This window comes from Entelurus aequoreus, linkage group LG07, assembly GCF_033978785.1.
Source record: "Entelurus aequoreus isolate RoL-2023_Sb linkage group LG07, RoL_Eaeq_v1.1, whole genome shotgun sequence".
NCBI classification, from domain to species: domain Eukaryota; kingdom Metazoa; phylum Chordata; class Actinopteri; order Syngnathiformes; family Syngnathidae; genus Entelurus; species Entelurus aequoreus.
Genome location: NC_084737.1, coordinates 52,596,506 through 52,613,773, shown reverse-complemented (window position 1 = coordinate 52,613,773; position 17,268 = coordinate 52,596,506). Strand labels below are relative to the sequence as shown.

Genomic DNA, 17,268 nt, shown 5'->3' with positions numbered 1-17,268 from the left:
GCCGAGATGACGCGTGCATGTAGATCACACCTGTATGTGTTCCAGATGTACTACACAGGTGCTGGCATGAACCCCGCCAGGTCCTTCGCACCTGCTGTGCTGTTCAGAAACTTCCTCAACCACTGGGTAAGAAGCTCACTTTTCTTTGTCACGCCTCCTCAAACATGCCGACTGCTTTCAGGTGTACTGGGTGGGACCCATGATCGGCGCCACTGTGGGCGCCCTCTTGTACGACTTCGTCCTGTTCCCGCGCATGAGGGGTCTGTCCGAGCGCCTGGCCACGCTGAAGGGCAGTCGGCCCCCGGAGAGGGAGAACCCGCAGGACCCTCGCGGCGAGCCCATCGAGCTCAAGACGCAAGCTTTATAAACCTGCGCTCGCCGTTAAAGCTTCACTAGTCATCACACAAGACTTCCTTAAAAAACGAAGAACACAAGAGTCAGGTCACCAAGTAAAGTTCTCCTCCCCCTCCATGACCTCACTCTGTACTCAGAGCTTCTGTGATGGAGAGGAGCATGCAAAGTGAGCAGGGAGGTTTTTAAAGGGTGGGTGCTGTTGGAATTAGGTGGGGTAAGATGCAGGGTGAAAGGTCACTCTGGGTTTGTGCTTGTTTTCAGGTTAGACCGGTGAAGGTGGTTTCTCTTTCTTATCATCTCAATTTGTGGTTTTATTTTACTTTCTGCACTCCAGATGTGGATGTATGATTGGATTTGAGCAGGAGTTTTCAAATGGCTACATTTATCTTTGTGTGAGTGACAGCATTGTTGGGTGCATGACAGTGAATGTGTGTGTGCGTGTGTGCGTGTGTCTTTGCAGAAAGTGCATGAGTGTGTGACATGAAGATTGCTAATGCAGTATTTTTTTTCATTGCAGCTGTCATGTTTTGTACCAATCACCTTTTTGTCAGCGCTTTGTTTTAAGACACCATCATCTCCTCTCACGGTGATATTTGCAATTTTTACATAAACCATGGCTTTGTATCCCCCTTGGAGCCAACACAACCAAAGCAAATGTTGAATTAGACAACTGGAGAAACATGACGGGTCTGTTCACTAGAGACTATTATTTCATCCTTACAGGACTTCCATTACCGCCTTCAATAAACATTCAGTTACAATAAATATGCAAATATGTTACAAGATTTGGGTCACTTTCTTCACTTAATGCATGGGGGTCCAAGCTTTGTCCACCGACATTATACATTTTGTACATTAAAGATGCTAAAACCAATTCAACGCATAACAATATGTGATAAACCAGCGAGTCTGAAACTGTGGGGCTCCATCACGAAATTAAATATTCAAACATCGTGTTGCTGTTCAAACTGTGTGCAATGTTACAGTGGCCAAAAATATTAAATATGCTAGTTATATAAAACCACTGCCTTGTTTTTGATGATTATGTACACCTACTGCGCTACTGTATTCTAATGTTGGTCATGATGGTGGTCCTTGGAGAGCCAAATTTGTTCTGAGGTGAAACCATTTCGAGAACCACCGCGCTAAACTAACCTGTGTGAAGTTGGCCCTCCTAAAACTCTGTAGAAATAGTCTCATTTGTTTGTGCATTTAAAATGGTTGTTTGTGCTTTTTCCGTTTTTGTGTTATTTGTGCTGCAAAAAACGTTGGTCTATTATAGTTTTTAAGTTTTACGGTTCTTATGTGATCAACGTTTATTGAAGTTGTTATTATACATACACAGTCATTAACTATGTCAAAACCTCCCCACACCAGTCAGTGCTGGTTTGTGCAATTAAAATGTTTGTTTGTGCTGCTTTCTTTTCAGAGTTATTAAAGATTATTTGAAAACCCCCCCACCCCGTTCTCTAAATTGAGCCAAAATAGTCTCATTTGTTTGTGCAGCAAAAATATTGTTTGGGGTGCTTGTGTTTTTGAGACATTAACCTTTCAAATTTCCGGACGTGACGTCATCGTGAAACAGGCCCCACCGCGATTCCTCAAACTAGGCCAAAATAATCTAAAATTAAGCCAAAATAGTGTCATTTTTGTTCGTGCTGGTTTGTGCAGTTGGAATGATCGAGTTTGCTGCCATCATTTATTATTTTTTAACGATTAACTTTAGGAAGTGACGTCACGACCGAACCGGAATTCTCCATTTTCGAACAAAACAGTCCAAACAATATCAAAATAGCCTAATTTATTTGTGTCATGTTTTTGCTGGTTTTGACGTTAAAACTATCGATTGTGTTTCTATAATTTATTAATTGAATATTACAAGCTAGACTACTGAAACACACTTCTTGACGGGATCCCCAGCAAGAACATCCAGAAGCTGCAATACATTCTGCAAGATGGCGGCGCTTCACGGCGGCAGCTTCTTGCAGGCGCTCTTGGAAGTGTAGACCGATTTGGCAAAAATACCCGTCAATTCAGTCAATTTCATGGCTGGCTCACAGCGTGGTCACTCCGTGATCACTTACGACCGACATACGATTCTGGATGTGGAGAGATCGGGCCATTTTGGGCTGAAAGATGCGTGTACGGTGGACCTACTCGCTAGCTTGGGAATTCTTCGCGAGCTACATCCAGCAGTGGCCTTTGAAGCAGCGGGGTCCACTACCAGCGGGGACCGTCAACGAAAGAGACGTAAACGGTGTGCTCGGAAGCAGAAGCGGGGATGTCGGGCGGGGCTAACAACAAAGCTAAAGGCTAATCCTCAAAGAAGCGTTAATAAGGAGTCTGTTAAGCTAGAACTAGCCAGTGCCAGGCTGGATAATCCCTGCACACATAGCAATTCTCTTAGAATAATATACAACTCACATAATGTTTTTTCTGCGTCAGAGGTGGACATGCATTTTACTGAGGTGGCAAACAATCTGAAAATTCCTGTCATATCAATTCCTAGATATGGTCGAAACTATTTAAAGTGCACTACGCATAATAAACGTAACATTATTTATATTGCTACTACGGATACTTTCAACAAAAACTCCTCAAAACAGCCCACTACCTATAATATGGGCTTTTTAAACATAAGATCATTATCTTCCAAAACGTTATTAGTTAATGAAGTCATTAGAGACAACAATCTTGATGTCGTTGGTCTAGCCGAGACCTGGCTCAAACCAGACAAATTTTTTGCGCTGGGTGAGGAGTCTCCTCCTGGCTATACGGGAACGCATATTGCCCGTCCCATTAAAAGGGGTGGGGGTGTTGCACTAATATACAACAAAAACTTTAGCCTTACCTCGGACCTAAATAATAAATATAACTCGTTTGAGGTGCTTACTATGAGGTTTGTCACACCGCTGCCTCTGCACCTGGCTGTCATCTACCGCCCCCCAGGGCCGTATTCGGACTTTATCAATGAATTTTCAGAGTTCGTTGCTGATCTAGTGACGCACGCCGACAATATAATCATAATGGGGGACTTTAATATCCATATGAATACCCCATCGGACCCTCCGTGCGTGGCGCTCCAGACTATAATTGATAGCTGTGGTCTTACACAAATATTAAATGAACCCACGCATCGCAACAGTAATACAATAGATCTAGTGCTTGTCAGGGGTGTCACCACCTCTAAAGTTACGATACTCCCGTACACTAAAGTAATGTCCGATCATTACCTTATAAAATTCGAAGTTCTGACTCACTGTCAACAAATTAATAATAATAATAATAACTACTATAGCAGCCGCAACATTAATGCTGCCACAACGACGACTCTTGCTGACCTACTGCCTTCGGTGATGGCACCATTCTCAAATTATGTGGGCTCTATTGATAACCTCACTAACAACTTTAACGACGCCCTACGCGACACCATTGATAGTATAGCACCGCTAAAGCTAAAAAGGGCCCCTAAAAGGCGTACCCCATGGTTTACAGAAGAAACTAAAGCCCATAAATTATCATGTAGAAAGCTAGAACGCAAATGGCGCCCGACTAAACTTGAGGTTTTCCATCAAGCATGGAGTGATAGTTTAATAACTTATAAACGCATGCTTACCTCAGCTAAAGCTAAATATTACTCAAATCTCATACATCTCAACAAAAATGATCCTAAATTTTTGTTTAGTACAGTAGCATCGCTAACCCAACAAGGGACTCCTCCCAGTAGCTCCACCCACTCGGCAGATGACTTTATGAATTTCTTTAATAAGAAAATTGAACTCATTAGAAAAGAGATTAAAGACAACGCATCCCAGCCACAACTGGGTTCTATTAACACAGATACGACTGTATATACGACGGACACTGCCCTCCAAAATAGTTTCTCTCTCTTCGATGAAATAACATTGGAGGAATTGTTAAAATGTGTAAATGGGACAAAACAAACAACATGTTTACTTGACCCAATTCCTGGGAAACTTATCAAGGAGCTTTTTGTATTATTAGGTCCATCAGTGCTAAATATTATAAACGTATCACTTTCCTCTGGCACTGTTCCACTAGCATTCAAAAAAGCGGTTATTCATCCTCTGCTCAAAAGACCTAACCTCGATCCTGATCTCTTGGTAAACTACCGGCCGGTGTCCCACCTTCCGTTTATCCCGAAAATCCTCAAAAAAATTGTTGCACAGCAGCTAAATGAACACTTAGCGTCTAACAATCTCTGTGAACCTTTTCAATCCGGTTTCAGGGCAAATCACTCTACGGAGACAGCCCTCGCAAAAATGACTAATGATCTATTGCTAACGATGGATTCTGATGCGTCATCTATGTTGCTGCTTCTTGATCTCAGCGCCGCTTTCGATACTGTTGATCATAATATTTTATTAGAGCGTATCAAAACACGTGTTGGTATGTCAGACTTAGCCTTGTCTTGGTTTAACTCTTATCTTACTGACAGGATGCAGTGCGTCTACCATAACAATGTGACCTCGGACTACGTTAAGGTAACGTGCGGAGTTCCCCAGGGTTCGGTTCTTGGCCCTGCACTCTTTAGTATTTACATGCTGCCGCTAGGTGACATCCTACGCAAATACGGCGTTAGCTTTCACTGTTATACTGATGACACCCAACTCTACATGCCCCTAAAGCTGACCAACTCGCCGGATTGTAGTCAGCTGGAAGCGTGTCTTAATGAAATTAAACAATGGATGTCCGCTAACTTTTTGCAACTCAACGCTAAGAAAACGGAAATGCTGATTATCGGTCCTGCTAGACACTGACATCTATTTAATAATACCACCTTAACATTTGACAACCAAACAATTACACAAGGCGACTCGGTAAAGAATCTGGGTATTATCTTCGACCCAACTCTCTCGTTTGAGTCACACATTAAGAGTGTTACTAAAACGGCATTCTTTCATCTCCGTAATATCGCTAAAATTTGTTCCATTTTGTTACAGTTGGTACAAAATGCGGCTGCTAGACTTTTGACAAAAACAAGAAAGTTTGATCATATTACGCCTATACTGGCTCACCTGCACTGGCTTCCTGTGCACTTAAGATGTGACTTTAAAGTTTTACTACTTACGTATAAAATACTACACGGTCAAGCTCCTGCCTATCTTGCCGATTGTATTGTACCATATGTCCCGGCAACATATCTGCGTTCAAAGAACTCCGGCTTATTAGTGCTTCCCAGAGCCCAAAAAAAGTCTGCGGGCTATAGAGCGTTTTCTATTCGGGCTCCAATACTATGGAATGCCCTCCCAGTAAAAGTTAGAGATGCTACCTCAGTAGAAGCATTTAAGTCCCATCTTAAAACTCATTTGTATACTCTAGCATTTAAATAGACTCCCTTTTTAAACCAGTTGATCTGCCGTTTCTTTTCTTTTCTTTTCTTTTCTGATCTGCTCCCCTCTCCCTTATGGAGAGGGAGTCGCACAGGTCCGGTGGCCACGGATCAAGTGCTGGCTGTCCAGAGTCGGGACCCGGGGTGGACCGCTAACCTGTGCATCGGTTGGGGACATCTCTACGCTGCTGACCCGTCTCTGCTCGGGATGGTTTCCTGCTGGCCCCACTATAGACTGGACTCTCGCTGATGTGTTGGATCCACTGTGGACTGGACTTTCACAATATTATGTCAAACCCACTCGACATCCATCGCTTTCGGTCTCCCCTAGAGGGGGGGGGGGGTTACCCACATATGCGGTCCTCTCCAAGGTTTCTCATAGTCATTCACATTAACGTCCCACTGGGGTGAGTTTTTCCTTGCCCGTATGTGGGCTCTGTACAGAGGATGTCGCTGTGGCTTGTGCAGCCCTTTGAGACACTTGTGATTTAGGGCTATATAAATAAACATTGATTGATTGATACATACAGAATAGTGCTGCTAGGATCCTGATGAGAGTGCGGAAATATGACCATATCACACCAATTTTCAAATCCCTTCACTGGCTTCCTGTTCCACTCAGGATTGAATACAAAGTCTCCCTACTAACCCGCCAGTGCCTCCATGGAAATGCCCCCCTCTACTTTAAAGAACTACTCACCCCCAAACCCTCCACACGACACCTCCGCTCCGGACAGGCTAACCTCCTCCAACCTCCGAGGACAAAGCTACGAACAATGGGAGACAGGGCTTTCTGCTCCGCCGCTCCCAGTCTGTGGAACGCTCTCCCTGAACACCTGAGGGCACCACAGACTGTGGATGCTTTTAAAAAAGGCTTAAAAACCCTTCTTTTTAAAAAATACTTTTTTTTTTTTTTTTTAGATATATGCATACTAGTTCTAGCTATTAGGCTGTTTTATTTTTATTATCTTTATTTTTATTTTATTTTTTTAATACACTGTAGCGCTTTGAGGTTGTTTACTCAATGTAAAGTCCTTTTTACAAATAAAATCTATTATTATTATGATACAAAAAGTGACGTCACCACGTACAGTAGATCAGGAAGTTGTTTTCGGTTGTTCCTGCCATGCTAGTGTGCAACGTGCTGCCCCAAAAAAATAATAATCAAAATTATTTTTTTTTTAAATTAATAAATTAATAAATAAATACAAAAAACAAAAAATGCTAAATGCTGCCACCTCTAACGTCATTGTTGTCTACTTTTTAAAAGTCTGTTCTCGTCTGATTTTTAAAAATCCCACGTAGTACTTTTGTTTCGTACATACGCCATCGTGTACAAGTTGTCACCGTCACAGGATGAGCAGGTTCACGATGACGTCACGTCTGGACATTTGAAACGTTAATCATTTGAAAAGGAAAACACCGCAATCAGTAATTTATGTTGCACAAGAAAAGCACAAACGAATGAGACTATTTTGGTTTAATTTGAGAAAGTGGGGGGCTGGCTTACCTTTGATTGACCTTTAGAATAATCTTTAATAACTCCAAAAATAAAGCAGCACAAACAAACCTATTTGTCTGCACAAACGATTGAGACTGGTGTGGGGAGGTTTTGACATAGTTAAGGACTGTTTATATGTAATAACAACTTAGTTACACGTTAATAACATAAAAAAATAAAACGTTAATACCTTAAAAGCTATAATAGTTAAACCCAACATAATCTTTAATTACTCAAAAACGAAAACCGCACAAACAACCATTTCAACTGCACAAATGAATGAGACTATTTCAGAGTTTCGCAAGTGATAAATCAATCAATAAATCAATCAATCAAAGTGTATTTACATAGCCCTTAATCACAAGTGTCTCAAAGGGCTGCACAAGCCACAACGACATCCTCGGCTCAGATCCCACATTAGGGCAAGAAAAAACTCAACCCAATGGGATACAATGAGAAACCTTGAAGGGGACCGCAGATAAACTTTTTTTTTTTTTAAATCCCAAAACAAAACATTGCATCTTAGTTTTTGTGTCATAGGTGACAAAGCAAATAGTTGTGTTATGTCTAATATACATCATTAATAATCCATCTATTTTCAAAACTGGTTATCCTCATCAGGGTTGCGAGGGTACACTGGAGCCTATCCCAGCTGACTTCAGGCAAGAGGCGGGGGTACACCCTAGATTGGTATCCTAGCCAATCACAGGGCACATCATTAATAATGAATTGCTTGGATTTTCAGAACATGCCAAGATCCAATAATAAAATTGCTGCAGGCCCAAAATGGCCTCTGCAACGCACTTTGGACACCCCAGACTGAAAGCATGAGTCCCAAAGTGCAGCTTGTTTTTTTATTATCAAAATACAAATAAGGGCGGTATAGCTCGGTTGGTAGAGTGGCCGTGCCAGCCACTTGAGGGTTCCAGGTTCGATACCCGCTTCCGCCATCCTAGTCACTGCCGTAGTGTCCTTGGGCAAGACACTTTACCCACCTGCTCCCAGTGCCACCCACACTGGTTTAAATGTAACTTAGATAATGGGTTTCACTACGTAAAGCGCTTTGAGTCACTAGAGAAAAAGCGCTATATAAATATAATTCACTTCACTTCACAAATTAATAATGGAAATTAAATAAAAAAACTAAAAACAACAAAAAATGGAAAAACAGCTAAAGGATGTAATTAAGAGAAAATAATTCAACTGTGTTTTTACAGCATTAAAAGTTTCAAAGTGTTCATCACATCCCATTTTTCCGTACTCGGCCCTCAATGGAAAGACTTTGGCCACTTTCAAACCAAGCAGCATGTGAGTTGGTGCATTACCACTTCAGCCAGTAGATGGCGATAAGAGCACATATAAATGATGTAAATCCATCCATCCATCCATCCATTTTCTACCGCTTGTCCCTTTCGGGGTCGGGGGGGGGGGGGGGGGGGGGTACACCCTGGACAAGTCGCCACCTCATCACAGGGCCAACACAGATAGACAGACAACATTCACACACTAGGGCCCATTTATTGTTGCCAATCAACCCATCCCCAGGTGCATGTCTTTGGAGGTGGGAGGAAGCCGGAGAACCCGGAGGGAACCCACGCAGTCACGGGGAGAACATGCAAACTCCACACAGAAAGACCCCAAGCCCGGGGATCGAACCATGGTAAATCCCAAGTATAAAACGGTGCATTCATCGTGGGTTGCATTTGTATTAAGTGTAAGAGCTCCAGCTGTGTCCCAATTTCAAGGGCTGCATTTGAAAGGTGACATTCTCCAAATATGGTTTGTTCCTATCCGGCATTACTACTGCTACTTCTTCTAAATGGAGAACTCCACTGGTTCAGCCTAACTTCCGCATTGGCCAACTTGAGGAAGAATGTGTCAGACATTTCTGACATTGTCCTGCATTACTTTACAACGCTTCCTTTCAACACGGTTCATTTGTTTTGGAGTATGACCTTTACTTCCATGAACGTGAATCCATTGGTGTACTTCTCGAAAGGAAACGTCTCCTCCATGAGTCATCTGTGCCTCCTTAGGCTTAGGCTCAACATTCATTCTGCTCTGATACTGACCTCAATATGAACACAGTATCATCCAGCCTCAATTGTAAGAGGAAACATTGCTTTTATTTTTGCATATTTGTACTAAGGTGGTGAATAACTTTGTGTAACGTGATTCCACATGAATAAGGGACACTGAAGCATCGTTAGTCTGATTCTGCATCTGGAGGTGAAAAGACCCTGACACTGCTGCCTCTTATTTTATAATATTTACATCCAAAGTGAACATCTTTGGAGGTCAAATATCCAACAACAACTGTCCTGATTGAAATGTAACAATATTCTATTGAAGATTGTATTGATTGAGCAGGTGGTAAGACCTGCATTGGGGGAACGGGAAGTCTCAGCCTGCAATGAGCTTTGCAGAAACATAAAATGTAATAAAAATGGGATATTCAGTCTCTCTTGCTCCAGTCCGTCACTTTTCACTTATAAAAACATTCAGGTTGTTTAAAGAAAAAGTAGCAATACTATTTGTATCAACCAATAAACCAAAACATACAAAAGTAATGAGTGCTTTCTGTAAGCCCTTTTTGATGACATCAAGCTTTCCGCTTGTCTCATCCTGATGATGTCACAGTCACGTTGTATTGGCTCATTACTGCGCACGGTGGAGCTGTGGCACAGGGTAAGGGACTAGGGCCTGTGGGGGCACAGACACCGTGGAGAGCGCGGCCACAGGCGGCTGACTGCTAGCCGGCGGGGTTGCGGGTAGAGTTGGCGTCCCGGCTGAGAAGCTGTAGCTGAGGTAGCCTGGTGATGGGCTGTACGGGTAGTGGTCCAGCCCTGAGGGAGTGAAGGGGCTGTATGCGGAGCTGTAGTCCAAGTAAGGGGGGGGCAGCACCAGGCTGGGCTGGAGGAAAGCTGGAGGGTAGATGTAAGGATGTCCAAGCCTGAAGGACAGAAGGGACAAACAGTGAATTCTGTCCTACATTCGTAAAAAAAAAGTATCTCATTGTAGGCTGCAACGAATAATCAATTAAATTGATTAATTCTATGAGAAGAAAGCTTCAATCTACAAAACCCAAAACCAGTGAAGTTGGCTCTTTGTGTAAATCGTAAATAAAAACAGAATACAATGATTTGCAAATTATTTTCAACTTATATTCAATAGAATAGACTGCAAAGACAGGATACTTAACGTTCAAACTGGTAAACTTTGTTATTTTTTGCAAAAATTAGCTCATTTGAAATTTGATGCCTGCAACATGTTTCAAAAAAGCTGGCACAAGTGGCAAAAAGACTGAGAAAGTTGGGGAATGCTCATCAAACACTTATTTGGAACATCCCAGAGGTGAACAGGCTAATTGGGAACAGGTGGGTGCCATGATTGGGTATAAAAGCAGCTTCCATGAAATGCTCAGTCATTCACAAACAAGGATGGGGCGAGGGTCACCACTTTGTGAACAAATTGTCGAACAGTTTAAGAAAAACATTTCTCAACCAGCTATTGCAAGGAATTTAAGGATTTCACCATCTACGGTCCGTAATATCATCAAAAGGTTCAGAGAATCTGGAGAAATCACTGCACGTAAGCAATAAGGATGAAAACCAACGTGACTTTGGATCCCTCAGGCGGTACTGCATCAAAAACCGACATCAGTGTGTAAAGGATATCACCACATGGGCTCAGGAACACTTGAGAAAACTGCTGTCAGTAACAACAGTTTGTCACTACATCTGTAAGTGCAAGTTAAAACTAGGGCTGCAACAACTAATCGATTAAATTCGATTATAAAAATAGTTGGCGATTAATTTAGTCATCGATTCGTTGGATCTACGCTATGTGAATGCGCGGAGGCAAATTTTTTATTTTTATTTTTTATAAACCTTTATTTATAAACTGCAACATGTACCAACAGCTGAGAAACAATAATCAAAATAAGTATGGTGCCAGTATGCTGTTTTCCCCCCCAATAAAATACTGGAAAGGATAGACATGTAGTTTGTCTCTTTTATCCGATTATTAATCGATTAATCGAATAATCGACAGATTAATCGATTATCAAATTAATCGTTAGTTGCAGCCCTAGTTAAAACTTTACTATGCAAAGTGAAAGCCATTTATCAACAACACCCATAAACGCAGCCGACTTTGCTGGGCCTGAGCTCATCCAAGATGGACTGATGCAAAGTGGGCAAATACTGCGGCATGGTCATGCTGGACCTTCAGAAGGCCTTTGACACCGTTAACCACGCTATACTGTTGGATAAGCTCAGAGCAATCGGATTTAACAAAACCTCATGGAGCTGGATGCAATCTTACTTGGAGGGGACGGAGCAGGTGGTAGAGGTAAACGGCACTGTGTCCCCCCCCCTCTCGGTGAGCTGTGGAGTCCCCCAAGGCAGTATATTGGGACCTTTACTGTTTCTAATATACATAAACGACTTGTCATCGGCATGCGACTGTGAATTGTTTTTGTTTGCGGATGACTCTGCCCTGCTGGTATCCGGCAAGGACAAGTCACAGGTGGAGAAAATCCTCAGTGCTGAGCTCTGTAGAACTTGCAACTGGCTCGCTGACAACAAGCTATCTATACACTTTGGTAAAACGGAATCCATCCTGTTTGGGTCCCACATCAACCTTAAGAAAGTCAATGACTTCACTATAAAAGTGGGTGACATTGTTATCACCAGGAAAGATGAGGTCACCTACCTAGGTTCCATTCTAGAGGCTAACCTTTCCTGTGATAAAATGGCAACCAAGGTAATCAAAAAGGTTAACCAACGAACGAGATTTCTCTACAGAATCTCCTCTCTGGTCAACAAAAGCACCATGAGGATTCTGGCGGGAACTCTCGTTCAACCCTTTTTCGATTACGCATGCACCTCCTGGTACCCTAGCACCTCCAAAACCCTCAAATCTAAACTCCAAACATCCCAGAACAAGCTAGTCAGATTACTTCTAGACCTCCACCCCAGATCCCACCTCACTCCTATCCACTTCTCCAAAGTGGGCTGGCTCAAGGTGGAGGACAGAGTTAAACAACTTGCACTGAGCCTAGTCTATAAAATCCACTACACCTCCCTGATACCGAAGTACATGTCAAACTACTTCCTTAACGACCGCCATAACCACAACACCAGGGGGAGCTCCACTAACCACGTTAAACCCAGATTCCGAACTAACAAAGGTCTTAACTCATTCTCTTTCTATGCCACAACAATGTGGAATGTGCTCCCAACAGGTATAAAAGAAAGGGCATCTCTATCCTCCTTCAAAACCACAATAAAAGTTCACCTCCAGGCAGCTACAACCCTAAACTAACACCCTCCCCGGATTGCTAATAATCAAATGTAAATTGGAGTGCCCGGAACTTTAAATATGCGGGAATAGTTTCCCCACAGCCGCTATAATAGAGCACACATGACAAAACTAGTGAGTGGGTGCCGACATCTGTGTTGTAGTGAACAGCGGCTATTTTACTTTTTTTTAAATTAATGCAAACATGTTAAAAGTGCAATTTCAACGGGGATGATGTGCATTTATTTGGAAAAAAAACGAAGAAAGCTATGGCAAGCAGAAAACTACGATACTTGAAAACTATTTTCCCTCAAGTATACGCATTGAGGCTATGTATCGTGTTTTCCCCGATTACTCTTTACAAACTAATCGATAGATTACTCAATTACTAAAAAAATCAATAGCTGCAACCCTAACTGATTGGGCTGTAGTAGTGCTGTCAAATGATTAAAACAAATCAATCAGATTAATTACACATTTAAATTTGGATTAATCACCGGTTATTACTCAATCGCATAACTTTCACTTAAAAAAGACCCCAATATTTGAACACAAATGCAATTTTATTGTCAGAATGTCATCCGGAACATTTTTTAAATGTTTAACTTGAACAGTTTTATCTAAAGTCCAGTCAGGGTGTATTTTGGAGTGAAATTTGCCAGCGAGCACTCATCTTTAACACTGACATAGTGCGCATTGCTCTGATCACTCATTGTATCACATCTTGCTCCGCCTTTCAGGCAACTGAAAAGTAAAGGAGCATCTACAGTCACAATAAATTGTGTGATTGATATACATGATTAATGCGAACATGTTTTGTGATCAGTCACAGGAGTTGTCTCATTATTTTGGACAGCCTTAGTCTGAACACAGGTGTACACGCAATAGATGGCGTGTACAATACGCCCACTGCTAGCACTCAGAGCTACCTACATCAGTGATGAGAGAGGAGGGGGGAAAAAAAACTATTGGATTCAGTGGTGCTCTGGCCTGAGGCTCCCCACTTAACCTGAATTGCCTGCGTTTTATCTGGCAGCAGAAGCAGCACAGATCATATGAGAAAAACTAGGTTACGCCGACTGTGCTAAAGTAGCAGCAGCAGGTGACAGAATGTAACCATCCTGTGACCAGTGCCTGCAATAACGCCATCAACCTGACGCTAACCTTTGTGGTGAACATGTGATGCTGCTTACTCCTAAACACTCTCAACCTAGGAGCATGTGTGCATTCACAACAAACTGGACCACTGTGCTATATACACAACACACACAAGCCAGCATGCAAACTGGGCAGTTACACCTCCTTTCTTAAACCGATTTAACCCCACAGCCTATGTGACTATCAAAACAAAATACAGGTATTTAGACATGAATTGTTAACGTCATGCACTCACTGAACATGATCAGCTCCAATACAGCTTCACAAAGAAAACCATGTGCACTTTCCATGGATAGGTAGTAACTTAAAGATGGTCCCAGTATTTGATGGACTTATTTAGAGACACATTAAAACATTAGACACAGCTCTGCGTGTAACAGAGCAAAGTTGTACACGGTGTGTTGCAGAAGCGATGTAAAGGACGGACTTGCACAACTATGATCAAAAAGGTCAACCAACGAACGAGATTTCTCTATAGAATCTCCTCTCTGGTCAACTAAAGCAGTGGTCCCCAACCACCGATTGGTACTGGGCCGCACAAGAATTAAAAAAAATAAATAAATAATTTTTTATTTTATTTTTATGAAATCAACATAAAAAACACAATATATACATTCTATATCAATATAGATCAATACAGCCTGCAAAGATACAGTCCGTAAGCACACATGATTGTATTTATTTATGTTAAAAAAATAAAAATAAAAAAATAAAAAAATACACCCCCCCCCCCCTCCCCCACCGGTCCGTGGGACAAATTTTCAAGCGTTGACCGGTCCGCAGCTACAAAAAGGTTGGGGACCACTGAACTAAAGCACCATGAGGATTCTGGCGGGAACTCTCGTTCAACCCTTTTTCGATTACGCATGCACCTCCTGGTACCCTAGCACCTCCAAAACCCTCAAATCTAAAATCCAAACATCCCAGAACAAGCTAGTCAGATTACTTCTAGACCTCCACCCCAGATCCCACCTCACTCCTACCCACTTCTCCAAAGTGGGCTGGCTCAGGGTGGAGGACAGAGTAAAACAACTTGCACTGAGCCTAGTCTATAAAATACGCTACACCTCCCTGATACCAAAGTACATGTCAAACCATAACCACAACACCAGGGGGAGCTCCACTAACCACGTTAAACCCAGATTCCGATCTAACAAAGGTCTTAACTCATTCTCTTTCTATGCCACATCAATATGGAATGCGCTCCCAACAGGTATAAAAGAAAGGGCATCTCTATCCTCCTTCAAAACCGCAATAAAAGTACACCTCCAGGCAGCTACAACCCTAAACTAACACCCTCCCCAAATTGTTAATAATCAAATGTAAACAATCAAATGCAGATACTTTTTCTTATGCCTTCTGATCTCTCTCTCTCTCTCTCTCTACTACTTGCTGTCCATATCCTACCCCCCCCCCCCCCCTCCACAACCCTGATTGTAAATAATGTAAATAATTCAATGTGATTATCTTGTGTGATGACTGTATTATGATGATAGTATATATCTGATAGTATATATCTGTATCAGTGGACCCCGACTTAAACAAGTTGAAAAACTTATTCGGGTGTTACCATTTAGTGGTCAATTGTACGGAATATGTACTTCACTGTGCAACCTACTAATAAAAGTCTTAATCAATCAATCCTTCTTTATGTACTCGACTGGTCAAAGGATTTACAAAACCTCATTTATAGCAGTGAGTAAGTCATTTTTACTGGTACTTCAAAATATAACTATTATAAAACTTTTGTAAACAGATCTACTGTTAAGTCCTCAAATATTTGGACATTGACAGCTTGTATTTAATGGTTTTGTCTTTATAGTAGGCACCCTCACAATGGGTTAGAAATAAATTGTGCAATAAACAAATCAGCATATGATTTTCAGTTTTAATTTAAGGGCTGTGACAAATGAAGGTCATTTATCATTTAGGTGTTAACGCTGCAGCTACAGGATAGCATTGAGTGTGCATAAACACTGAAAATATAACCACCATTTTAACACTTAAATGAAAATAGTTTACTGTAAATAAAACATGGACATAATGAAATTGTATTTACTATAATTAAACAAGATGAATATATTGTTACGGCTGGCACTGGGCTGCAACGAAATATTTATGATTTACTGTCTATCAGTTGAAACACTGAAAATAAAGGAATATTTTCCACATAAAGTATCTGTAATTCTTAAATGGTAAATGTCATATTTTCGGAAAACTTATTTGATTATTAGTTGATTGATTTCAAATCCATTGTGGTTGTGTAACAATGTGTACACTGTGAAGGCAAAAATCATTAAAAAAAACTGTCACCGTCCAAATACTTCTGGACCTTACTGTACCTAAGTTATAAGAACATTGATAGAAAAGGATGTGCAATATAATAATATAGTTATAGTATAGATAATAAATGTATAGTACAGCCCTTTGAGACACTTGTGATTTAGGGCTACATAAATAAACATTGATTGATAGTACTCAACTCTTTCGACATACTCACTGCAATAAACAAGGTGTTCTAAACTTTCTAAACTAATCAGATGTACTCCTAATAGATCAGTCTTCTCTGCACAGTGTATAAGGGTGCAAAAACATTTTCTGTCACATCCAAACCGTGATTATTTTACATCTCGATTTTAAATCAATTCATAATTTTGAAAAATGTATTTTAAAAAGTCATTCTAAGGCCATCTTCATGCAGCCCAAATGAGCTATTCTAATCTGTAACCTGTTTTTAAAAAGTTTCATCATAATTATACCATTGCGAAAATCGTTTTGAATTGAGAAGTGTGTTGAATCGAGAATCGATTCTGAATTTAATCATCACGCCCGAATCGGAATCGTATCGAATCATTAGGTGTCCATAGATTTAAACCTATAATAGTGTATGTGGTTATCCACATGCACAGCTGATTTGTAATGTCATCTTTAAAGACAGTGGACACTCGTTTACAAAATAGACATCATGCAGAATACATAATTAGGACCCAAATATAGAGAAAAACCTCAGATAATTCTTCTTTCCAAGACATTTTGCACGATTGTACGCGTCCAACTTTGTGGAAACATTTCGAGAAAGGCACTTGTGCCAGTGCAAAAAGCAAAGTCCATAAAAGCATGCTTAGAGGAACCTGCACAAAACCTGACCTTGAAACACCTTTGCTATGAACTAGAACATAGGTTGTGAACCAGAAGACCCTCTCCAGGTGCAATATAAGTGACCTCAGACCTCACAAATGTTCTTCTGGTCAGACAGCCATAAAATCAATGTGTAGATAAGAGGATGGCTGTCCTTGTCCAACTTGTCTACTGCTTTTTTACTTATCACCGTAGGAGTTATGGTTACAATGTATACTGTGGAGGTCATTCATCCAGGTTTGAACCTCATTGAAGTAAATGAATCATTTGAACTTGTGTCACACTCCGTTAACTCAGGAGAGGTGTTTTAATCAAGTGTGGTTTTATATTAATAGGGACTGCGATCTGGGTTAAGACCATCGTGAGACAGGTTAGTTTTTCCCTACTGATGGTGTGTTGTTGCAATAGTAATATTGCAACAACTCAGTGGGGTAATATTTTCCCCACTGATGATGTGTTG

At 41.2% G+C, this 17,268-nt stretch overlaps 2 protein-coding genes across 2 annotated transcripts in view; one reads left to right on the top strand and one right to left on the bottom strand.

Moving 5' to 3' along the window:
- The window catches only part of mipb (major intrinsic protein of lens fiber b), a 2,704-nt gene extending 890 nt beyond the window's left edge, over positions 1 to 1,814 (top strand). The window contains exons 3-4 of the mRNA XM_062053909.1: positions 46 to 126; positions 182 to 1,814. Of these exons, the coding sequence (XP_061909893.1) occupies positions 46 to 126; positions 182 to 367 (267 nt within the window). The 3' untranslated portion in view covers positions 368 to 1,814. The remainder of the gene's footprint in view (positions 1 to 45; positions 127 to 181) is intronic.
- A 7,483-nt stretch (positions 1,815 to 9,297) lies between these two features.
- LOC133653996 (RNA-binding protein 38-like) overlaps positions 9,298 to 17,268 on the bottom strand; it is a 40,586-nt gene continuing 32,615 nt past the window's right edge. The window contains exon 4 of the mRNA XM_062053908.1: positions 9,298 to 10,161. Coding sequence (XP_061909892.1) covers positions 9,867 to 10,161 — 295 coding nt within the window. The 3' untranslated portion in view covers positions 9,298 to 9,866. The remainder of the gene's footprint in view (positions 10,162 to 17,268) is intronic.